The sequence below is a fragment of the Alternaria hordeiaustralica genome (genome assembly GCF_023758085.1).
Source record: "Alternaria hordeiaustralica strain BMP 2776 chromosome Unknown scaffold_4, whole genome shotgun sequence".
Lineage (NCBI taxonomy): Eukaryota > Fungi > Ascomycota > Dothideomycetes > Pleosporales > Pleosporaceae > Alternaria > Alternaria hordeiaustralica.
Window position 1 is genome coordinate 454862 of NW_026056776.1, and position 23789 is coordinate 478650.

At 53.3% G+C, this 23789-nt stretch overlaps 7 protein-coding genes across 7 annotated transcripts; 3 read left to right on the forward strand and 4 right to left on the reverse strand.

The window, feature by feature from the left end:
* Positions 1-286: 286 nt before the first annotated feature.
* J4E84_002946 (uncharacterized protein) lies at positions 287-781 on the reverse strand (the record flags this gene model as incomplete). The annotated part of the gene is made up of 1 exon (XM_049385564.1): positions 287-781. The coding sequence occupies one exon, from the start codon at positions 779-781 to the stop codon at positions 287-289; it is 495 nt and encodes a 164-aa protein (XP_049246441.1).
* Positions 782-4597: 3816 nt separating this feature from the next.
* J4E84_002947 (uncharacterized protein) lies at positions 4598-6533 on the forward strand (the record flags this gene model as incomplete). Its single annotated transcript, XM_049385565.1, has 3 exons — positions 4598-4949; positions 5000-5783; positions 5837-6533. 3 exons carry the CDS (start codon positions 4598-4600, stop codon positions 6531-6533), a joined length of 1833 nt encoding a protein of 610 aa, XP_049246442.1.
* Positions 6534-7201: 668 nt separating this feature from the next.
* On the forward strand, positions 7202-9031 carry J4E84_002948 (uncharacterized protein; the record flags this gene model as incomplete). Its single annotated transcript, XM_049385566.1, has 2 exons — positions 7202-7566; positions 7624-9031. The coding sequence occupies 2 exons, from the start codon at positions 7202-7204 to the stop codon at positions 9029-9031; spliced, it is 1773 nt and encodes a 590-aa protein (XP_049246443.1).
* Positions 9032-9615: 584 nt separating this feature from the next.
* On the reverse strand, positions 9616-13265 carry J4E84_002949 (uncharacterized protein; the record flags this gene model as incomplete). The annotated part of the gene is made up of 2 exons (XM_049385567.1): positions 9616-12999; positions 13062-13265. 2 exons carry the CDS (start codon positions 13263-13265, stop codon positions 9616-9618), a joined length of 3588 nt encoding a protein of 1195 aa, XP_049246444.1.
* Positions 13266-13909: 644 nt separating this feature from the next.
* On the forward strand, positions 13910-21022 carry J4E84_002950 (uncharacterized protein; the record flags this gene model as incomplete). The annotated part of the gene is made up of 1 exon (XM_049385568.1): positions 13910-21022. The coding sequence occupies one exon, from the start codon at positions 13910-13912 to the stop codon at positions 21020-21022; it is 7113 nt and encodes a 2370-aa protein (XP_049246445.1).
* Positions 21023-21182: 160 nt separating this feature from the next.
* On the reverse strand, positions 21183-22151 carry J4E84_002951 (uncharacterized protein; the record flags this gene model as incomplete). Its single annotated transcript, XM_049385569.1, has 1 exon — positions 21183-22151. One exon carries the CDS (start codon positions 22149-22151, stop codon positions 21183-21185), a length of 969 nt encoding a protein of 322 aa, XP_049246446.1.
* Positions 22152-22499: 348 nt separating this feature from the next.
* J4E84_002952 (uncharacterized protein) lies at positions 22500-23432 on the reverse strand (the record flags this gene model as incomplete). Its single annotated transcript, XM_049385570.1, has 3 exons — positions 22500-22739; positions 22800-23300; positions 23349-23432. 3 exons carry the CDS (start codon positions 23430-23432, stop codon positions 22500-22502), a joined length of 825 nt encoding a protein of 274 aa, XP_049246447.1.
* Between the last annotated feature and the right edge of the window lie 357 nt (positions 23433-23789).

Consider the following 23789-nt stretch of genomic DNA (forward strand, 5'->3'; position numbering starts at 1 on the left):
GCGCATCGCGCGAGTATGCTGTGGTATTCAACTGCGCACGTGGGACCTCCGAGTGTTGTGTTGTGAGCTGGATGCGTGAATTCGTCAAGGCTGGGCAGTGATGCGCATCGACGCCATCGGTGGGGTGCCACCCCACAAACCCAACCCCTGCCCAGCTGCCTCGCCATGTGAAAGCCTCGCACTTGACCGGCGCGACCTCCACCATCTTCGGACTGCATTTTGACTCCCACGGCTTGCATACCAAAGTTGATGGATCGAAATTAAAGAGGTAGCAGGTCCCGTGACCTCAAGCTTCCTTTTCTGTATCCTCCACCATGTCCTGTTGAAGCTTCCGTTCCCGAATCATCCTGTACATGCCAATACTAGGCGCCACATCTTTGAAGCCATACATTGGGTAGAGTTTCTGTGCCATCTCTTCAGCTACAAGGCTCACATATGCCGACGGTGCGTGCTCATCCACGTAGTCCACAAGCTTCTGCATGATGCGCTTTCCCAGTCCTTTGCGCTGGTGATCTGGGTGCACTGCCACGTCCACCAAGATGAGGAACAGCGACCCGTCGCCGACCAAACGACCCATCGCGATGGCTTCCTGTCCCGGCGCCGGGGTCTTGTCATCAACCATGTGTTTGCGCTCATAGCCGACGATGCAGCAGAAGGAGTTGGCGAGTGACTTGGGTACGGCTTCCATGGGTGGGGGTGTCATCCCAGCGAGCTTTCGGAGATCGTGATACGTTTGCGGTGTCGGTAGACCTTCGAGGATGACATACTGTGATTCGGCCATTGTATTAAAAGATTGGTGAGAGTGACGAGCTTCTCTTTCTGTAGGTGCGAGTGCCTGATATGCAAAGTTTCGGAGTTATCTAAGATTTCGGAATAAAGTGCGGAGCAACACACGCTGGCACGCCTGACACCCTTTCGCAGCGTTAGTCGTCGTTTCTTCCTGAAGTTCATCCCAGAAGAAGCGATTGATATTTCCGAATACTTCTGGACGCGATACTTTCGAGGTCTAGTGGCCTCGCTCATGAACAACAGTACTAGGCGTGAAGTCGAAGTGCACTTGCGCCTTCGACACGATGCAGGAAGCATGAGACGACTATACAGATTCGCACATGACCGCGCCAAACATCCAGCGGCCTTCTTCTACCTCATCTGCAGAGGGTATGGAAGACAATTTGATGTCTCTTGAATGGACTTTTGTGGAAGATAAGTATTTGGTGCTTCAACCCTGACAGGTTGCTGGAAGTGCATGTCTTCTTACCAAACATGACTCTTTTACAGCGCTGATGAACTAGGCCGTCTTCTGCGCTGCTAAACAGAACTTCCATATAACATGTACCTTCATGTGTGTCTCAGTCTAACACGGACGCCCAGGCACGGAGTTCTCTACTCTCCCATAGTTCAAAAGCGACGTACCGGGAGATCACTGGAACGTCAGTGGATTCTAATACAGCGCTGTGGTATGCGCTATCTTTGCTGTCCTCAAGAGCATTGAAAGGAAGAGTATCCTTGACGACAACCAGACATGGAATTGGTGACAGACGACATGTTGTACAGACACGTTCGGACATCCGCGACGCACGATGCTGCGGTGCAAGGGCACACCAGGCTGCAATCATTGGTTCATGATATTCATGCGGCGATTTACCACCATGACGACAGCCATTGCTTGAATTTTGTAAGTATGTGGGCTCACAGTCTACGTCTGCACGCCTTGCATTAGCCACGAGAATTATGGTCACAAGCATAGCGTAAGAAGATAGCGACTGTGTCTTTAGGTCGCCAATGATCGATCAGGTGGCCTCCGCTGCAGAGAGCGAATTACTACGCTCGGTCACTACCTTGCCTATCACTTCTGTAGAGGAAGTGACTCTAAGCCCTACGATCAATATCAGCGGTCTGGAGACGACACGAACGGAGTCAGTGGTCAGCAGAAAGATCCCCGCGAAGAAGAGAAGATGCAGCACATGTATTAGCAACACCACGAGCTTGGTGAAAGAGTTCCGATAAAGAGCATGATGCATCACTTCCTAGTGTGGTAGAGATTCATGCTGATAGCGGATGGCAGCTGTAGCTGATCGTGTGCCGCGTGTTCTCGCCGAAGGCTGTGTTGATGATGCTCCCCGACCGCCGTAGAATCCGAGCTTGCGTATCGCGGTATGTCGTTGGAAGGTGACATTGTCATGGGCCACGGAAAAGTCGGGCCGCGCGTTCCACAGCTCCGTGTCGGATGATATCCTAAAGTCGTGTCTAAGGTAGTGCGACATCAAAGCAAAGCAAAACTTGGTCAAGATGTGTAATACTGCACATGTAAAGATTACCCTGCATAAACACGGACTTGAGATGAAGCCTAAGCGTTCTCGAAGCTGCACGATTATGCAACTTCGAGATGTTGTAATGCCTGTGGTCGTGCAAATTGTGATAAGCTCAGTGCACATGACGTGGTGTTTCGTTCCAAAGTTAGCCTTGACACTCATCGGAACCTGGTTGTTGGGTACATGACGCGCAGGAATGACTGCAAGCTCGAAGATGCTGAGCAGCGGTTCTCTTCGAGTCAGCATCGTGTGACGATATTCGTCACCTCAGCCGCCGCACTATTCAGTGGGTTGGCAATTTTCTGGTTGGGGTTCTGGTATATTTTTGCAGTTGGGCCCGTAGAACCAAGCGACTCGTGGGGCTGACTTCGACCTGGAGTTCGTTGCCTAGGTGCATTTCCATGTTACCCTGAGAAGGTGGCGATTCGATCGTGGTATCTGCGCCTATGTAGACGAAACATCTGGAGTTTGCGCGTCGAGTGAGGGCCAGCCGATCCGGATGTGGTGTGTTCTGCGAGACCGTTGTGCGCCGCGAACTTGGCACAGAGCTCAAGCCATATTATTCGACGCAAGTGAGCATGTTGGGGCTGTCTTTGATGAGTATATCGGCATATCGGCAACCGCTATGTGATAGAACGATGTTCGTAGCGGCACTGGCCTAAAGAGTTACGGAGACAGCTGTAGTAAGTCGGTACCTGGCTAGTACGAGTACACACTAGCCGGGAACTGCTGGTAAAACAGCGGGTGAGCTAATTGCGCGATGCCTAGTGGAAACACCATCATTACTACAAATAGTACACTGATCTATCGTTTCAAGGAGTGATGTCGCAAACATAATGACTTCATGCTTGTCCTGAGGAGCACGGAGCGAAAGCGATCTTACTTTGCTTCGAGACAGGTGTTTCTGTCATACACGCCACCACCGTGAAGATATGCAGACTTCGGCGCGGAGGAAGTCGCGGTCGCCGACGAAGGCTTTGCGCCTGGGCGTGGGTGAGACAATAGGCTCAGGGTCCAATGCAGGGCAATATGACGTGACTGAGCAGGAGCGATGAGAAGCCTCTATGTGAAGTTGGAGGGAAGGCAGAAAATCTCAGGCGCGCCGGACTTGCAACGTCGGCTCTCCTCACTTAGATAACATCCAGGGTTGACGCTTTTGGGAAGAGGACGCGAAGCGAGCAGGGGCTTTAGGCTGATGGTCGCAAATGGGGCGATCCGCACGACTGCCGGACGATCATTGGTTTTTGAGGCCTCTGAAAATAGATTAGCCCCATATGCAACAACACCATCAGCACCGATCATCATCCTGACACACGACAGCCAACTGTCACAATACTCGTGTTTCCAAGACGGCCGCATCCTTCGGATTCATCGCCGAGCTCGTCAGTTCAGCCCACCCAGCCAGCATCAGCTGTACCTCTTGCCATGTCCTGGCGATCTCCGGTGGCAACATTGCATGTGCAATTCTCGCAAAGTGTCACACGTTCAATGCAACCCGTATCTGCTCACTGAGTTCAGGCAGAACATCCTTAGAGTAACAGCTTTCTAGCCTTGACAAATTGTCTTCTTGCGACTATCTTCGGAACGTCTGACGAGTCAGTCATTTACCGGTGACCAGGACAGCAAGTTGCCCAGAACGATCCGGAAAGGAACATCGTCGATGTACACCGTTCCAATACTGCAGCTCTCAGCGATCGCCCTGGAACTTTCCTCAGGGTGTTCCTTATCAGCTTGGTCCTAAGCAAGCTAGACGAAAACGGTCGCGGAGGATTCACATACTATGCCTGCCTTGGCACTGATGCTGCATACTCAGCGCAGCCAGAAAACTCGTGGTCCTTGCAGACCAGTGAGCTGGTCAAACAAGCGAGGCTACTTTTTGTAATCACCAGGCGTCATGCTTGTTAGAGGACATGATCCACTCTCTCGGCTCTGACACGCAGCGTCCCGTAGCTGCGCACGGAATATCGGTACTCGAAACTATCCACAGGAGTAGGCTTACATGCTCAGGCAGTGACCCTCCCGCCATGGAACTTACAGGTGCTATATGTAGTGCCTCATGCACCCGCATCTCTTCTTAAGGCTGCACATCGTTCGTAACCCAACTTCTTGGTCCTCGTCACGCTGGGTGTGATTTCTTTTCTTACGGACCGTTTGCCATTATGGGGCTTCCTTCAATATTACTAGCGGTAGCTGTTCTGGGTGCATATGCACTCTACAGGTACTGGGATTCATCTCGTCGTCATAGAATACCGACAGGCCTAAAGCCTCTACCAGGACCCAAAGGTATGGATCTTATTTCTCCGTCACATCGCATAGGCGAAGGTCTACTGCTGGACCCTGATGATCATAAAAGCAACTTGACTAACCAACATATACTAGGCTACCCCATCCTCGGCTCAGTACCTGAGGTGCCTGAGAAGAACGGTTTCATCAAGTTCGCGGATTGGGGCAAGCAATATGGCCCGATCTATCAATGCGACCTGGCTGGCCATAACCATGTCTGGATATCTAGCGATCAGATTGCAAAGGACTTGCTTTCGAAAAAAGCGGCCATCTACTCCGATCGACCGCATATTCCCTCTTTGATCGACGACAACCGTTCAAGCGCGCAATATCTTCCGCTTCTCAGTCGAAACGGTAAGTCACATTCATAAACGCCTAATACCACAGTGTCTAACGCTTTCCAGAGGGCCATACTCGTCAACGAAAGTTTGCGAACATCATCATGCGTGAATCGGAAAAGGCTGCGTTCCATCGATACCCTGAAATGGAATCAACACGCATGTTGGCCGAGCTACTGGACGCACCTGATCAATACAACAACATCCTTGAGTCATTCATCTCTCGAGTCACCTGTCGACTGGCCTGGGGCCACAGCGAAGGTAGTGACGAGCTGAAGCAACGCGCACGCGAACTTCTCATTGGTGTCTCGCCCACTGGTTCTCTGAGCAACAAGCTTCCATTCCTCATGTCACTGCCGGACTGGCTCTCCCCACCCAAGGCTTGGGAGAGGCGACGCGCGACCACTGAGCGAACATGGTTCCAGACCATGCAAGAACAAGTCGTGAACGATGTGCAGTCTGGACAAGCAGCCCCATCATGGATGAAAACCTTCCTGGATGGTCGCAGCAAATGGGGTTTCAAATCCGATACCGAAGGCGCATACGCTGTTGGCATGCACGGTATCGCCGGAGCTCTCACTATCGCCGCTCCAATGCAGACGTTTTGTCTGGCCATGACACACTATCCACAGTTCTTGCCGATGTTACACGAGGAACTCGATCGTGTCTGTGGAGACAGGATGCCACGTTCAGAAGATAGACCCAATCTTCCTTTCTTGCGAGCCATCATTCGCGAGTGCATTCGATGGCGCCCACCAGTCCCCACTGGCATCCCCCACTACCTGATCCAGGACGATGAGTACAACGGCTATCACATTCCCAAGGGCAGTACCATTCATCCTTTGGAGTGGTAAGTTCACATGTATCCTGACTGATGTAAACTATTCTGACATGCTTCCTTAGGGCGATCTCCCGCGACCCTGATCTATACCCAGATCCAGAAACCTTCAACCCTCTTCGATGGATCAAACCAGAATACCCCACCTACCAAGAGCCTCTTTCTCAATATCCAACTATCATCAACTCGACACAGTTCGGGTACGGCCGGAGGACTTGCACAGGGCAAGCCGTTGCAGATGAGGATCTACTGATTGGCATTGGCGCTATTGCGTGGTTGTTCGACATCAAGAAGTCATCGGGCGATTCCATCATCATGCCGGCCATGAGCCCCATGAGGGCGGAACATACGATTGGCATGAATGAGAAGGCCACCGTGTCACATGAGGAGCTCAACGCAGGTCTCAACACAACTGAGCCAACCATGGCAGAAAAGATCCTTGCCAAGTTCACATACCCTGGATCTAGGCCAACGAACGACGCAACACTGGAGAAGTCAAAGCCCGCTGAGCCGACTAGTCAGCCTCTGGAATGGGGCGACATCACCAAAAAGCCTGAAGACCCAACACTCGACTACTCCATCCTGCTCATCGCGAAGCCTATTCCCTTCAAATTTGATCTCAAGCCCCGCGACACGGTGCGAATAGACACGGTCCGCGACCTCTTCAGGGAAGGCGTCGAAAAAGGTGACTATCCCGAAGCGAGGGGATACTGGGGTGCAAACCAGGGACGTGATATGCCTTTGGGCTGGGCCAAAGTTTGAGACACGCTGTTCGTGATTTGCAAGCCCTGCAGATGCAGGCTTATTCACCCTTGTGCGGGGAGCCGGTGCTGACCCTACAGCGCCGATCATGGGTATATAACGGCGACAATAATAATTCGTTTGGAGGGATTTTGGCCTCCCAGGTGCGGTTGAGCTTTAGCTTGCTCCCGCGTGGCTGGGGGAAGGCGATGCTATCGCTGTCGCTACGTTGTTATGATCTGGGCATCAGTTACCAGCTTTCCTTAGTATATACCACGTGTCTCCTTTACTTAGAGCTTCAATACCCAATACGAAAAGTAATCAATAATGGCACGGCTTGCATGAGTTGATCCATGGAGTAAGAAGACCCTCGCCTGACAACTGACACATGTTGGCATGCATCGGGCGAATGCGTAAAGCACGTTGCAGCTTACTCTAGACTTGGCTCTTTCGTTGCTGGCCATCACAGCCTGGACGGCGTTGGACTGAGTGCGGACACGTTCTGGGTGAGACGCTGCACACGTGATGAGACCAGTCTGCCGCCACACCCTCCAGCCACAGCTCTGACATCACGCATCTTCGGACCGAACGGCCGCAACGCGACATCGCCCTTCCACAAACACCACACGACATCTCAATGCGCCCACGATAGTCCTGCTAAGCTCACCGCGAGCACGAATCGCGCAATCATGTTCGGCCTCCAATTCACCGCCACGCGCACGCAGATCGCATCGTACCTCTTCGGCGTGGCGCTCTTCAGCATAAGCTTCCTCGTCTTCCTCAATAGCTCTATATCCTTTGTCATCACACAGCGCATCGGCCAATCGCGCAATGTCGGCGATGCGGTCGGCACGCTGGGGTTTGTGGATGAGCTGGTAGCGCTTGTTGCGTGTCCAGCGTGGGGATTGCTGAGCGACCGCGTGGGTGTGAGGAGTGTTGCGGTTATGGGATACAGTATTGTAGGTGTCGCGCTATGGGTTCTTGTGCAGGCGCGGAATGTGTATCCGGAGCTGTTGCTTGCGAGAGTGCTGTTCAGTTTGGGTGGAAGTGCTACGTAAGTTTCGAGAAGTTGGGTTGTTTGCACAGGCTGCTGAGGCTGATATTTGAACAGCGCGACTATGGTGACGGCGATTCTGCCCTCGATGACTCTCGTCAAGGATGTCAAACCCGATCCGCGATCGCCGACGCGTAGCCGTGGCAGGTCGCATGCGCCAGCTGCTTCGATATCGTCCGAACTCACGATTACGCCCGCCCGTTTCCGCTCCAACTCTCCGGAAGATCATACACAAGACACACCCGCGAAGAAGAATTCGGGCGCATCTACGTCACAGCTTGCTGGTTTGGTGGGCATGTTCACAGGCTGCGGCGCTTTAGTCGCGCTGTTCGTCTTCCTACCTCTGCCAACACAGTTCCAAAATGCCGGTGAGCGTCCCGCAACAGCTGTAGCAGACGCTTTCTACGTCGTAGGGGCCATCGCTTTTCTTGTGGCACTGGGCTGTTTCTTCGGCTTGCGCCAACTACCTGGCGAAGAAGCGAAAGGCTGGAAGCGCCTTACCAGCAGAGGCGACTACAAAGACGTAGACTCTCATCTGACGCGCGACGTCGTACTATCATACCCTGGTCTCTTCCTGGAAAGTGTCCGTCTCGGCTTCACCTCTCCAAACATCGGACTTGGCTACGTCGGAGGATTCGTCGCGCGCGCATCTTCAGTCGCTATATCGCTCTTCATCCCTCTCTTCACAAACCACTACTTTCTACAGACCGGCCGCTGCAAAGTCGATTCCAACATTCCCTCAGACATCAAAGTCGCTTGTCCTGAAGCCTACAAACTTGCAGCGATGTTAACAGGCATCAGCCAGCTCATAGCACTCATGTCCGCACCCCTCTTCGGCTACCTTTCCGGTCGATTCCCACGATACAACATTCCCTTGCTAGTAGCAGCTGTATCTGGCATAGCAGGCTATTCAGCCTTCGGATCGCTCACGAGCCCAGACTACAAGAGCGAAGACGGCACAGGCGCGATCTTCTTCATCGTAGCTTTACTAGGCATCAGTCAGATCGGCGCCATCGTTTGCTCCCTCGCCCTCCTCGGCCGTGGCATCAACAACGACGAACACAGCTCCGCGACAGATCTCCACAACTCGGCTTCCGCATCCATTGGAACAACGTCGCATCCATCTGCAGGCGCCACACCACCACACAGCGCGCCCATCACCCCTCTGGACGAAAACGCTCCTTTGCTTCCAGAACACATACAATCTTCCCGCTCGGCCTCTGCGTCGAGACGAACATCGTCGCATAACCATATCAAAGGCTCGATAGCGGGCACGTACAGTCTGCTTGGTGGCTTTGGTATCTTGCTGCTGACCAAAGCGGGTGGTGCGTTATTCGATAGCACTGGACCTGGTGCGCCGTTCTATATGATGGCTGGGTTCAATGCACTGCTTCTCGTGGTTACGGTGGGTGTCAGTGGGTTGCAGGGTGTTAGGAGGTGGAGGACGTCGGCACCGGGAGCTTAGGGCTGGCGTGTGGTGACGGCATATGTATGGTATGTGTATGAATAGGATGGTAACAAGGCGTTTGACGGGGCTTCACTGGCTATTAGGTCGGATATGGACGAGGCGGGGAGCATATACCCTCTTGCAATGATATTGGTAATCGAACGATTGCACACATAGTTCTCAGCGCTTGCATCACAAAGGAATACTCCGCGTAAATCTGTGGAATTGCTTGCGACGTTGTGGTCGCTAATGTATAGTTGCTCGAATCGTGCTAGTAATGCCTCTGTCTCATGGTACCATATTCAAGCTCTTTCTAACAAAACGAGAATCCAGGATACCCCAACACACGTCATCCACCCAGCCCAAGCCACCTCGAACCATTTCCAATCCTCTCAAGCCATATCCAAATCCAATCTATCCATCCCCCCCTCACTTCCCACCCCTCCACCCCATCTTCCCCAACACATCCCCCCAATCCAGCACATCAACCTTGCTCCTCGGCGCATCAGCCACACTCGGTCTACCAGCCAGACTCTGTGGCCACGGTTTCTTTGGATCGACCTAAAAAGGAAACACACATACCTTAGCCCATTGTTCTCTTGTCACTTTTTAGCCTTGGGCGTGGAACTCACTTCAGTGCTGCCGGTCCAGGAGGCGCTGCGTTGCATGGCGAAGACGAAGTCGCGGTATTTGTCGCCGGTGCTTGTGGTGGTGGGGGCTGGGTCGGTTGGGGCGGTGGTATCGGGAGGGGGGTTGTTGGAAGGCTGGCGTGGAGGCCGGGTTGTAGAGGGTACCCGTTTCGTGGGATTTGGTGGGCGTGGCTGGGGCCGTGATGAGGATCCGGATGAGGGCGAGCTGGGTCGGAGAGGGCTTTGGGCGTGAGGACGCGGGTCTGCAGGAAGGGACTGGCGCGGACGGGAGTGGGCGTTGTTGACGCGGTCATGTGTGGGTTTCTTGGGCTGGTTGAAAGAACCTGGCAGTGACTTCCTTACTGGTTTTGGCTTCGGAGCAGATTGAACGACCGGTTTAAGCTCGGCCATTTTTGCAGCTGAACCACCACTAAGCTCCTCTAGTGCCCTTTGCAGCGTCTTGGTGTTACCGATAATGCCCTCTTTGTACAAGGTGTCGCGGATGTCGTTCTTGTAGAAGCGATGGTATGGCTCCGGATCTTCCCCTTGGCCAATGCAGTCCATGGCATATTGCCTGTAGTCTGTCCTGTTCCGTATGATGAAGTCGTCCCACTGCCATTTCGGTACCATCTTGTCTTCTTGTTCCAGTTGATACATCTGCGTGCATTGGTTTCGAAAGTGCTTCTCATCACCATCATATTGCGGATAGGCGGACTTGAAGGACTGGAAGACGGTTTGGACATCATCTTGGTCTACTTGCTTTGAAGATGCTGGTGGAGGTTGCATATGTATCGGAACGGGACCACGAGGTCGATTGTCACGGGAGCGGCCTTGTGACTGAGGATGTGTTGTGGGCGGCTGGGAAGCTGGGTTTGCAGCGGGCTTTACTTGTCTAGGACTCGGTTCGTCATATAGATCCTGGTGCCGAGGGGACATGCTGGGCGATGGCTCCTTTTTCTCCACTTTCACAGCACCGTCAATATCCATTGCGTCTGAATCTTCCGTAGCAAATCTGCTCGTAGTCTCAGGTCGACTGTCAAAGCTTGTGCTAGAATTACGTTGCTCCCGCCATCTGCGTAGAGAATCGTCTCGTTCTTTGAGTAACGCAGCCACTGGGTCGATTGCAGACGGAGCCTCGTCTCCAAACCCGACAATCTTGATTTCGCGTCTCTTAGATTGTCGACGTTTGCTCTTGGTCGGCGAACTAATAAGCTTGCGCTTGGTGGATTGTGAAGCGAGGTGAGGTACTGCCGGTGATGACTGTACGCCACGGTTTTCCGGCGATAGATGCGTAGATTTGGTCGTTGCATGGGAGAAAGATGTGGACTTCGTCCCTTGATCTAGCCTGTGTTGCGATGGCTGTGCAGCAGCCGTCTTGCCATTGAGATCTTGTGCGTCTGGGATATGGTCTAGCATCTCTATGTCTCCAGCGTCATCGCCGTTGGGGCCTTGGGGTACACTGCTAGGTACTTCAACTCCCTTGTGCTTGTCGCCTGAACTTTGCATGACCCCAAGCTCGGCAAGATCAGAGAGACTAGGCGTATCGTATGTACTATGAACTATCGATGTAGATGATTGTTGTTTTGGCTCGCCGCTTGAGCTTTGGGCGCCTGGGGCATTCTTGCCTTTTCCATATGGAGTTTCTTTCACCTGAACAACTACAGGCGACCGCAAGGGATCAGACTTTGGAGCCTTCCCGATTGCCGATGTCTCTCTTCTGTGCCGTGTAAGATCTTCGCCCAAGGCTTGTGGAACGGATTCTTCCATGTTCATTTCATCGTCAGAATCTGCGGGTGCAGCTGGAACGGGTGGCGAGGATGATGGACCAGTTGGCTCGTCGTCATCTGAAATCTCGACGACAGAACGATTTTGTGACTGCTTGCTGGCGGACATTGGCTGTGACGCAGAATCCTGTTCTGAATGAGATGCGGGCTTCTCGATGCTTGAGTCAGGAGGAAGTTCTTGATGGACTCTTGCTGGACGTGGTGGAGGCTCCGGAGACGTGCTCCAGGACCTCTCCCTACCGGCATCACTGTCGTCTTGAGTAGTCACGGGCTCATCATCTTTTGTCCTCGCAGATCTGTCATTTTTGGTAAAGGTAGGTTCATCATCTTGCGTCTTTTGGGGCAGAGACTCGGGCGATGGATCGACAGTCTCTGCAGACGGATCTGGGTCCGATTCATCGTCAGTTTCAGCGCCAGCTCTCTCGTCAGCCATCCGATGACAAGCCATGAGTATTGATTGCGGCATGTTTCCAGCCTGGAAAGGCTGAACCCCGGGTTGAGGTTTTAGCCAACTGGTTTCCCTGTCCAGACAGTTCCGCTGGATTCTAGGTACCTTTAGCGTCTCGCTATTGAAGATCAAGTCTGCCATCCAAGAGCACGGAGGCATTGTCTCATTGTCATCCTCAATCAGACTTTGTTCAATGGTTTGCTCCTCGGTTCGAACGTCTTCGGTAGCTTTTGCAGGTTCGGGCGATATCTCGCGGACCCTCTTGACTCTCTTCCTCCCATGATTGGACACAGATGGCGAGGGATCTTCGTTCCCGGCTTCTGGTTCGGACCTTCTTGACTGTTGCTGCAATGCATCTGACGGTGCTTCGAGAGATTCATCTACAGTTGACGTATTGTCACTTTGCTTACCGAAAGCTGACTGCACGAAACTGTTCGCCGAGGTCGCCTCAGGTTTGCGGGCGTTGGAATTGGAACCTTTACCGAGAAGATCCAGCAGCATTTCTTGACGTTTCTCGTAGTCTGTGCTAGCAGCACCTGGCCGTATCTCTTTTCGCTGGGTGTTACCGCCTAGGACTGGCTCCAGCCGGTTCACTCCTATGACCTGTGGCTCCTCGTTGCCTGCATGAGGACGGGATGGGAGAGGCAGTTGTGTTCCAAATGGCAGCTGAGTGCCCATCATCTGTGATTGGAGCTCGTTGCCATGCGGCATGTTCCCATCTGAACCCATGTTATCCCCCGTAGCGTCGTCGACTGCTTCTACGTCCGTTTCCTCAGCACCAGATGCCAAGCATCGGCGGTCTTCTCGCTCGCGGATACTGCGCAGCTGCTCTAGCAAGACACCAATGTGCTCGCAAGCATGCAGTGGCCTCAGACTCTCACGCTCCAGATTCTGTACCCGTTCGTGGTTATCGCCCAGCCAATCGATCCGATCTAGTATCAGGCGCAGTCTTTCGCGCGGCGGGCCGTACGAGGTGAGGCGGATAGTGAAGGTGCGGACGGCTACTGTGGTGCCGATGGACAGGTGCGATAGCGCGGGGAATTCCTGGAGGAAGTTCCGAGCGCAGTCGGGCGTGAATTGGGAGAGGATCTGAACTTGGCCGTCGGTAAGCGTGAGAGGCGCGACCTGGTACAAGTGACGTTAGACGTAGCAGCAGCGATGGGCGCATTATCACCTGCCTTGAGTACCAACAGTGCGCTGTTGCGGTCAGAGTGGACGTAGTTGATGATATCCAGAGACGATCCGTTATCGTGGTACACGTCCCACTGCCTGTGCAATTGGGCTCTAACGCCAGACCGCTTCTTCTCAAAGGTGTCCTGGAGCCACTGGTTGCCTAGCAGCAGCTGGGACTCGAACGTTTCTTCAAGCCAGGCGCTGAGGCGAAGGGCCATGCAATGGGATGTCGCGGCGCCAGTGGGAGACGCGACGCGTTCTGGTCCCGGCGAGATGTGCGGGGAGGAGGAACAACAAGCCGTGTGGGGACTCGTGGAGAGAACATAATAGAGTCCTGTCTAACTGAGAATAGCGGCTGATGCTTCACTCGTCCAGCCAGGCGCGTTTGATCTTGGACCACCATTCACGGCGGCTGCATCTCGTGGCTGGAGGGCATGAATTCATGCCGAGGGACGTGGGGGCGGAACAGCGAGCGGAATTCCTTGGCGGCTGCGCGTCATGGCCCGCCGCGTTTCCTGCATGCCTAGCTAGCTGTATGCACCTCGTGATGCTCCAGCTGCCAGTGCCGTCGTAGCTGACTACTGTCGGCGCCTGGAATCTTCTTCCTCATTCCCATGAAGCCGAAGCAACACACGTGTAACGAATCATCCGCCATCCTCGACTCCATCTCGCTGTCCGCCAGACTACCTAGGCATGATCCCACCTGAAGCCTGATGCTGTTCACCACAGGCCACTGTCGGACGCTGATCCGTCTGGACACACTTGATACTCCCTACTGCACCCGCAGACTGCAATTCTTCTGACGGCAGCCATGTCCAGAGACTCGCGGCGGGGCTCGTTGCAGCCGCCTTCGCTCTACCAAATGCATGCCCAGGCATCACGCTCCGACACGCTTACCACCTTCGACGACTTCACCGTGCCACCGGCCCCGAGCTCAGTTGGTGAGCCCAAAGGCATAGACTTGGTACAGGGTGGCTTCAGTGGACTGTACAGTCGCCTGAGAGCTTCTGTAGGAGGCGTCAGAGAACAATCACAAGATGGCAGGAGCGGGACTTCGCCGGCCTCCAAGTCAGCGGCTGTCACTCGAAGCCCAGGGGGGACTTCCGTGTCCTCACCCGTTGTCACCTCTAGGCCGTCGTCGCGCATGCAATCTCCAGCAACAGCCAACTTCCCCGACGCCCTGCCTCCCTCCCGCGACTCCAATATATCTAGTACCACGCTCTCCAGTAAGACGTCCATGAACGCGTCTAAGGCTTCCCTCGGTACTGCACGGTCCCGGAACTCAATGACCCCGAGCGTCGACACGGGGCATACAGCAAAACACGACGAATCCTCGATTCTGAGCCCTATGGGCCCCCACTCTAGGAGCCAGAGCACCTCCACCATCGACTTACCAAGAAGCAACACACCGAGAGATCCTGCGCTAGGAGCCCAACGGCTAGATTCCCCGCGCTTCGCTCCAAACCGGGACAACGTTGCTAGGAGACAGAAGGGCGACTTTGACCTTGCAGGTCAGGAGAGTGACGATACCGATGACGATGATATGGTGCTCGTGAAAGGCGAAGGTCAAGCGGGTGATAGCGTGACTTTCAAGGCCGGGTCAGACACCCCGCGCGAAAGTCTGAGCAGGGTCAGCTCCCGCGCCGACAGCCAATATCAACCCACCCGCTCTGCGCCTAACAAGCCAAGGGAACAGCCTGAGAAGTCCCCAGAGAGGATTCAACTCGGTCGCAACAACACCGCTAGCTCCCAAACTACTATACACGCACCGGAGCCGCAGCGTCCCCCCATGCTCCATGTCGGTCCTTCACACCTCCCAGGCTACCGGCCTTCCAGGGCCTCTTCTTCTGACGGGTTGAGCTCTATCATCACAACTTCCACGATACGCACTCCTGCTGTTGCGCCTATCGAAGAGATTCAGCGACAAGCCCAGGCTGCGCCTGCGGTACACAACATGTCAAGAAGTACCTTTACTCAAATGCGAAGAAAGATCCTAGACCGCGAGTTTTGGATGCGAGACGAGAATGCTAAAGCTTGTTTCAGCTGCGGTGATGCTTTCACTACTTTCAGACGTAAGCATCACTGCCGTACATGTGGGCAAATCTTCGATTCCAAGTGCACGTCTATCGTGTCAGGTAAGATATTTGGACAGCAAAGCAACCTGAAGGTGTGCAAACCGTGTGAGGGTATCATATATGGCCACGACGATGACTCGTCCGACTACACTGATGATGGCGACCAAGGTTCCCTTTACGACAACGGGGACAGGACTCAGTACTCGGACGATGACGAAGCTGATCATGTTGAGAGTGATCATACAAAGATCGGAACACCGACCATCAGCATCCCCATGTCTCGGAAGGTGGGCAGTGAAAAGAAACGCCGGTCACATGTCATAGAACTTGGTCCTCAAACTTTGACCCGTCCGAGCTCGTCGCGATCTCTGCGGTCTCTGGGCGGGAGACCCCGTTCGTCGAGCCACAAACGACACCCTTCCAAACACCAACACATGCGTAATGTCAAGCATGACGATCGCGCGCCCTTCCATCAGTTTCACGATAACTCACGCAGTCAACCAAGCCTGTCGGCCTTCCACCACGATAACATCATCGACCCAGATCTTGCTCCCTTCATGTCGGACGAGGGCTCAAGCGAAGAAGATCATGCCAGCATCTTCGCGACTCTGAGAGAGGATCCTGCGGCTGGCGCGAATTTGGACCATGAAAGGGGTGGTTTAGGTGGTCTGTTGGCAGCCATGAGAAAAGGAAAGTCAAGGGCTGGTGATAGAAGTGTCATAGGCGCGGGTCATGCTCGAGATGCAGATAACATTAGCATCACAAGTCGCAACGGAAATCGACCGTCCCGACGAAGGAATCTGAGCGTAAGCAGCATAACTCACCGCGCCTCCCCAAGGCGATCGAAAAGCAACACCCTGTTAAGACCTTATACCGGCTACGGCGGTAGCGGACCGGGAACACCACAACTCCAGCCGTCCCCTTCACCAACACCACCCGGAGGGAGAATCACCCGTAGCGCATCAATGCAGGGTATGACACCCAAGGTCGAACTCAACAAGGCCAGTCTGGATCATGCACGAAAGCTCCTGATACAGATGTTGAATGACGCTGGAGTACCGCACGCGTCCAGTTGGGAAAAGGCCTTGATCCCGATCTTACGACAGTGTACAGATGACGTCAATCCTGATGTAGATAGAGGAGATGACATCGACGTGAGGAACTATATCAAGTTGAAAAAGATCCCGGGTGGTAAGCCAAAGGACACCGCATACGTATCGGGAGTGGTCTTTACCAAGAACGTTGCCCTGCGGAGTATGCCGCGCAATATACCCAACCCAAGAATCGCCATCATCACTTTCGCTATTGAGTATGCGCGACACCAAACACACTTCATGAGCCTCGAGCCCGTCATTGCCCAGGAGCGGGAATACCTTCGTAACCTCGTAAGTCGTATCGCAGCTCTCCAACCTCACGTCCTGCTCGTACAACGTAATGTGTCTGGCTTGGCACTCGAATTTCTGGAGAAAGAGGGAATTGCCGTAGTCTACAACGTCAAGCCTACAGTACTGAACGCCGTCGCGCGATGCACAAATTCGAAAATGATCTCATCCGTCGACAAGTTGGCCATAGACCCAACCCATCTTGGGTCTTGCGGCAGGTTTGATGTCAAGACCTATGTGCACAAGAATGCGAGGAAAACCTACATCTTTTTGTCTGGGTGTCAGAAAGAACTCGGCTGCACAATTGTTCTACGAGGTGCCGAGAGTCATAACCTGGTCAGGTTGAAACGCGTTACTGAGTTCATGACATATGTCGTGTACAACCTTCGGCTCGAGACTTGCCTGATGCGCGACGAATTCATAGATACACCAACAGCTTCTATTACTGGTACTCTCGCCTTGGACCGCCAAGAACAAGACGGCTCACACACTCAAAGCGGTGGAGACGATACCGCTTCCCATCCTACTAACGCGCTGCATGGTGGAAACGACCTGCGATCCAGCGATGCTGCACCCTCCTACTATAGCGATATGGTTGAAAACCACCGAACAAAGATCCTCTCTTCTTCGCCATTCGTCAAGTTCATGCAACCTTATCTGCTCGAACAGGCCCGCCAATACGAAGCAAAGCTTGGTCATCTGAAGAAGCTCAAGAACCAGTACACTGCTGATGAAAGTGACGAAAAGCCCGGTGAAATTGGCCAGAAGTTCGAACTCGTACAGCCCGAGATGGTCCACACCGTGGTGGAGAAGGCTTCAAAGCAAGTTCGGGAATTTCTATCTGCAGTGCATGCCTCAGAATACGACAAGGCATTGAATCAGTACCTGACACAAAAGCGACAGTGGGAGCAGTATCTCTCGGGTAACACGGATCTTTACGACCCGTTCAACCACCAGAAGATCGCCGTACTATACAGTGTTGTCAATACTGTGACCTCGACTCCCTGCATTGGCCCAGAAATCATTGCGCTTGGCTTTTACCAAGAACATGATTATGATGACGGCTTCACGCCAGACTGCACATTAGGCCAATACGTGGAAGACCTGTGCACTTCAGCCAGTGTCGCTTGTGAAGTGGGCAACTGCGACCGGAGAATGCTCGATCATTCTCGGCAATATGTGCATGGAGAGGGTCAAATGACGGTCATTGTCCAGAAGCACCCACCGAAGCTGAAAGGCATGTATCAAACCATTCTCATGTGGAGCTGTTGCAGAATATGTGGCCAGGAAACCCAAGCTTTTCCTATGTCGGAGTGGAGTTGGAGATACTCTTTTGCCAAATACCTCGAGTTGACTTTCTGGAGTACCAAACTGCACCCACGAGCGGGTATATGTCCCCACGACATTCACAAGGACCACGTCCGCTACTTCGGCTACAGCAATGTTGCTCTGCGTATACAGTATGACCCCGTACCGATGTACGAGGTCATCGCCCCCAAGCCGAATGTGACCTGGAAAGTGGATAGCGACCTAAGGTTAAAGAATAGCCAATATCTGATGATCGAGGAGAAGTTGGACTGCTTCATGGACTCGCTTCGCGCTCGCATCCAGGGGATACATGTCGAAGATGTCATTCCAGAGAAGGTGGATGTTTGCCGCAAGGAAGTTGAGATACTTCTAAAACGCGCGAACGAGGAACACGAGTGGCTGAAATCCAAACTCCAAGACAAGTACATGAACTCCAAATACTACGAGATCATCCCCATGAATCGCGCCATTCGCGCCATTCAGGAAAAGGCAATCGCCTGGGATGTGACTTTCCTGGAGTTTGAACAGCAGTTCTTCCCGTCCGAGCGAGATATCAGGAGGTATGCGAACATGCAACTGAAGAGATTCTTGGAGCGGGATGAGTCTACGAGCTCTTTGGCATCTGTGGACGAGGGCGGGGAATCAGGTGCGGACGATTCCTACATTGATGAGAAGGATGAGTCGATTGCGTTATCGCCGAGACCATCTAATCTGTCACCAGAAATGGCCCGCGACATGTTAAGCTCCGTTGTGAAAGAAGAGAGTTCGACTAGCGATCAGCCTGCGGATGGGGGAGAACAGACGTCTGGACCCACCACGCCCCCTCTGACCAAGCCTAGTTCAGATTTGCCAATCCAGACCCCGCGAGAGGCACTTGAACGAGAAGACGTCCGTCATTTGGATCTTGCAGTGCCCTCCAACTATCCTGAGACACCTGCAGTCGGCAACGAAGAACTCACCAAGACACCAACTGTTGCTTCTGATCCTAACAAGTACGATGAAGGGTCGCCTACACCTACCAGTCTTCCGAGGGTAAATCCGATTGATAAGTCGCTTGCTGAAGCGATTGAGAACATGCCGAGTAGCCCATCACCATTGCCGTCAGCTTCGAATATCACAGCTGAAAGCAAAATCCCGCGGCTGGTCGAGCCCGGTCGACGTGAGACGCCGGCCCGGCCAACAGCACTTGTGAGAACACAATCTCAGCCTGGAAATATTGCTAAACATATCGGCCCTTTCCCAGGCTCATCGGTCTCCAACAACGGGCCCACTAGTCCGAAGCCGAACTCCAACGACTCTACAAAGGCTTTTGAGCGTATGACAGAACGACTTGGGCTAGGGTTGTCTACCCCAAAGCAACCCAAGTCCTCATCTCGCATACCTCGGTCGATACCTTACAAGAGCCAAAACAAGGTATCGAAGATTGCGCAGCATTTCGAACAGCTGTCACGAGAATTTCAGAACCAGCGTATGCGCGAGAGACGTAATGATCGAGCTAGGCAAGTGCGCGCGTTCCCACTCGCCTCCTCTAAGCCGGTTGTTGAGGTGTACAAAAACGTTCATGACGCTGTACAAGAGAATGAAGATTCTGATGAAGATCTGCGTACTCCAACTCCTCCTCGGGCGAGTCTAGACAACAGTACACTTGGCGACAGCACTTTCACAGAGCACACAGGTGACACAACAGCGTCACAATCACCGGTGGAGAGGCGACACCCTCATGATGAAATGGCCCAACTTCCCAGCAGCGATGAGTCACCCAAGTCGCCAAGCCACTTCCCATCAGATCCCGAGAATGACATCAGTGATACGGAGACGACGCCAGAAGACATTCCTCTACCGGAAAGCCTCGCAGGTTCTCAGCTTCTGAGTCTAAGTGACTCGCAGCTGGAAAACTCTCTTGAGCTCCCCAAACATGAGAAGAACACGTTACTCAAGATTCTTACCAGTTTCTGGTCCGAGCGATCAGCAAGTGGATGGACACCGCTTGAATATCCATTCTCACAGATCGAGCACGTCTGGGAGAACTCGGATATCATCATCCGGGAAGACGAACCCAGTTCCATCATCGCATTGGCGCTTTCGTGTCCCGATTATGTTGCCAAACGACAAACTTTCCGCGATTTTACTTCAAGTGATGGCGTTATGGAAACATTTGAAGAGTCAGTCGAACGAAACCTGCTGCATGAAGAAAACCACAACATCCGCTACAGTTTTACCAATCGCGGGGTAAAGGCGCACTGCAAGATATTCTACGCCCAATCTTTCGATGCACTCCGCCGCAAATGCGGTGTGGCAGAACGGTTTGTGGAGTCCCTCTCCCGCTGTTCGAAATGGGATTCTAAGGGCGGGAAATCCAAGTCAATCTTTCTGAAGACCCTCGACGACCGATTCGTCCTAAAGTCACTCTCTCCAGTCGAAGTTCAAGCATTCTTCAAGTTCGGCCCCAACTACTTTGCCTTTACGCACCAGAATCTCTTCAAATCGCTACCCAGCGTCATCGCCAAGATGTTTGGCCTTTTCCAAGTCCAGATCAAGACACCTACCGGTCGTGACTTTGACTGGTACATGCTTGTTATGGAGAACCTATTCTACGATCGCGAACCGAATCGCCGCTACGATCTCAAGGGCAGTATGCGCAATCGCAAGATTCAAGCCACTGGCGAACGAGATGAAGTTCTTCTCGACGAGAATCTTGTTGACATCATCTACTCTGAGACACCGATCTTCGTCCGTGAGCACACCAAGAAGTTGCTCAAAGCAAGTGTGTTCAACGATACGCTTTTCCTATCACAGAACAACGTTATGGACTACTCTCTCATGGCAGGGTTCGATGACACACAACGCGAGATCATCGTAGGCATTATCGACTGCATTCGCACCTACACCTGGGACAAGAAGCTAGAGAGCTGGATCAAGGATCGTGGCAAGAACAAGCCTACCATCACGTCACCGCGTGACTACAGGAACAGATTTAGGATTGCGATGGAAAAGTACATCCTCCAAGCGCCCAATTGCTGGCATCAATTCAGTGGTAGGCTCGTTGGACAGAGCGTCGATGGACGAAGGGCGCTGGTTGAAGGAAGGAGCAGTATGGATGCTGGGCACAAGAGGGGTGTCAGCGGTAGTAGTGCGGCGGGATCGAGTACGGTAATGGACATGGGACGCACATTGGCGTATGGTGATGGCCGTAATGCTCGGAGGGCATGATTTATGTTAAATTGATGACCATGATTCTGTTAGGTAGCATAGCGCGGAGGTATGGAGTTCCAATCTCGATACATCTAATGACCAAGCCTAATGTGACAACGCGCGTCTATGCAGAAAGACTGCATCTGCGCACCACCAAAACAGGAGACATACGCTCCCACTAACTCTTCTTGTTCTTCTGATCCTTCAACAGCGCTCCAACGACGCCCTCCACACTCCCCATCTCCTCCTTCCCGTTCCTCTCCACAACATCAGCCAATCCATTAAACACGCCGGCAATCTCCCTGAACACACTCGCCTCACCCGCCCTCCCACCTTCCGTTCGAAAACACTCACCAATTTGCATCATCTCCTCCACCCACCGATAAGCCTTCCCAGTACACCCCACCACACTCTTTTCCGCCTTTTGCCTGGCACCAGGGTTGTACACATCAAGATACTCACGCAACGGATCCAGCACACCCAGCGACTCCGCCGACGAGAAAGACTGCAGCGCCAACGCCGTAAACCCCTTTGACAGCGCCGCGAAACAGCATTTCAGCCCCGACGCTGTCCCGACTTCCCCACCGAGATACCGCGTGTTGAGTACTTCAGCTAGATGGGCACCGGAAACGGGTGCAGAGTCCAGGGGATGAGGTCCCGATAGGGGGATACCGGGTCTTGTCCAAGCACTCTGTTCTGTCTGTGACGGCGGCGGCGCTGGTGGGCCACCGATAATGCCCCCGTCTACAAACACAACACCCTTCTCGTTCTGCTCAAACAGTCCCGCTACCCCCCTCACTGTGCCCGGACTAATAGCATTCAGATCCAAATACCACACCGCGTCCTTCCCCTTCTCCCTCCTCTCGCTCTTACACTTCTCTGACTGCAGCGCCGATACCACGCGTTTCGCCGTTGCCACGGCGTCACGCGGTGGCACGATACTCAATATATAGTCTGCATCTGCGACGAGCTCCTCGTCTGTGGCGTAGAGGTGTATGCCAGCGGATTCCGCGCGCGCTTTTGTGGCGACGCTGCGGCCGCTGATGTTGGTTGTTATGCGGTAGTTGTGCGAGGTGAGGAGTGCGGCGATGCCGAGGCCCATTTGCCCGATTGAGAGGATGGCTACTGTGGCGAGGGGGGTAGACATTTTGGGTGGGGAGGTGGTGTTGAGATGGGGTGTGGTTTGGTGTGTTGTGTTACGGTACTGGGATGAGACGATGATGTTGTTGGGGTATCCATGGTGGGGTGGGTGAATGCTGACGGGAGCTCTAACGCGGAGGGGTTAGTGGGGTGTAGGGATAGGAATTCGGTGCCGTTGAGCGCTGACAACGTCAAAAGGTCTGATTATGGAAAGCGCATGTTGATACCACTGGATTTCTTGCTAAATTCTAATAAATTCGAGTGAGGACGACTAGCATCCGATACGGTCTCTTTCGTAACACTCCCAAGGTCTATACGACTACGTCTTCGCGTTCCACCTCAAGCGTCCCAACACTCAGAACGGCTTCAACGAGTTCAAGCTCTTAGACTCGACTTGATATCCATCAGCCTGGTAACCACTGGTAAAGTAAGATGCCGCCTGTGTATTTCCCTTCATAGTCCACAGCATCCAGTTAAGGATCGCCTTGCCGAAACGGCCGCCATTAGCATCGCCGAGTGTACCGCCGTGGCCGACGGGAATGTTTCCCTTCCAGGTCGGAACACCAGCAGGCATGTTCTTGTAGTCACGCTCGCCCTAGAATCGTTGTTAGTTCATCTTGCACGCAACAGAATAGGGTAGGTAAGGAGAACTTACGTTTCCGTAAGCGATGTCGCCTGAACCACCCAAGACGAAAAGCACTGGCTTCCTCCAGTTACTGGCCGCAGTGTAGTTGGTCAGCAGACCCGAGCTGATGATTCCGATGGTGTCGACGCGGCTGTCCCAGATGTTGTCGATGGCTTCGACGCCACCGCACGAGAAGCCTGCGGCCATGATCTTGCTCGCATCGACGTTGGCATAGTTCCCTTTGCCGGCGTTCTGGGTGACCCAGTCAATGGCTTGTCTCATGGTCTGAGCATTGGAGGTACCGCCGCCGTTGGGGCCACCCTCAGCGATAGCCAAGAAACCGTAACTGGCGATGTTCTGCAAGAGAGCCGAGTTGGAGCGGCCGTCGGTGCTGCATGCACCGTTGCCCCAGACGAGAACAGGGAGCTTTTCGGAGCCGGTGCTCTTGGTTGGGTAGTAGATTGTGTGGCCTTGTAGAGAGCTTTCGGTCTTGTAAGTGCCCGGAGCGTAGGGACCTGCGCCACTGCCTTGCTGAACAGATGTCAGTAGAGTCTTTGGAGTAGGAGTGGTGTTGGTTACCTGTCTGGCTTCTAGGTTGAGCGGTGTTGCGACACTGCTTCCAACACACAAAGCCGCAATGGCGAGAGTGAATGAGTACTTCATGCTGCTGGATGCGAAAGAATCGAGGAAGTCGCAGAACGAGCTGATGGAGATGTAGGTAATTGAGTCAAGACCAAGGCACGTTATATACCAAGAAAAACGTCCCTATAACACTAAAACGTCCCCATTGTACCAAAACGTCCCTATCGTGCTAAGACGTGCCCAATACACTAAAAAGCCCTTGCATTCGTCCTCCATCACTTCTTGGCTGCCCACCGCACACTCTCGTCTGCAACCATTTTGATTGCAAAGGGATAAAATCATCGCGCCAACCACCAGTAAATGTGGGCTTGATATATTCTATCGGGCCTATTACGTCGGGGGTGAGGCTCTAGTTGGGCCCTTTGTCATAGATGGATC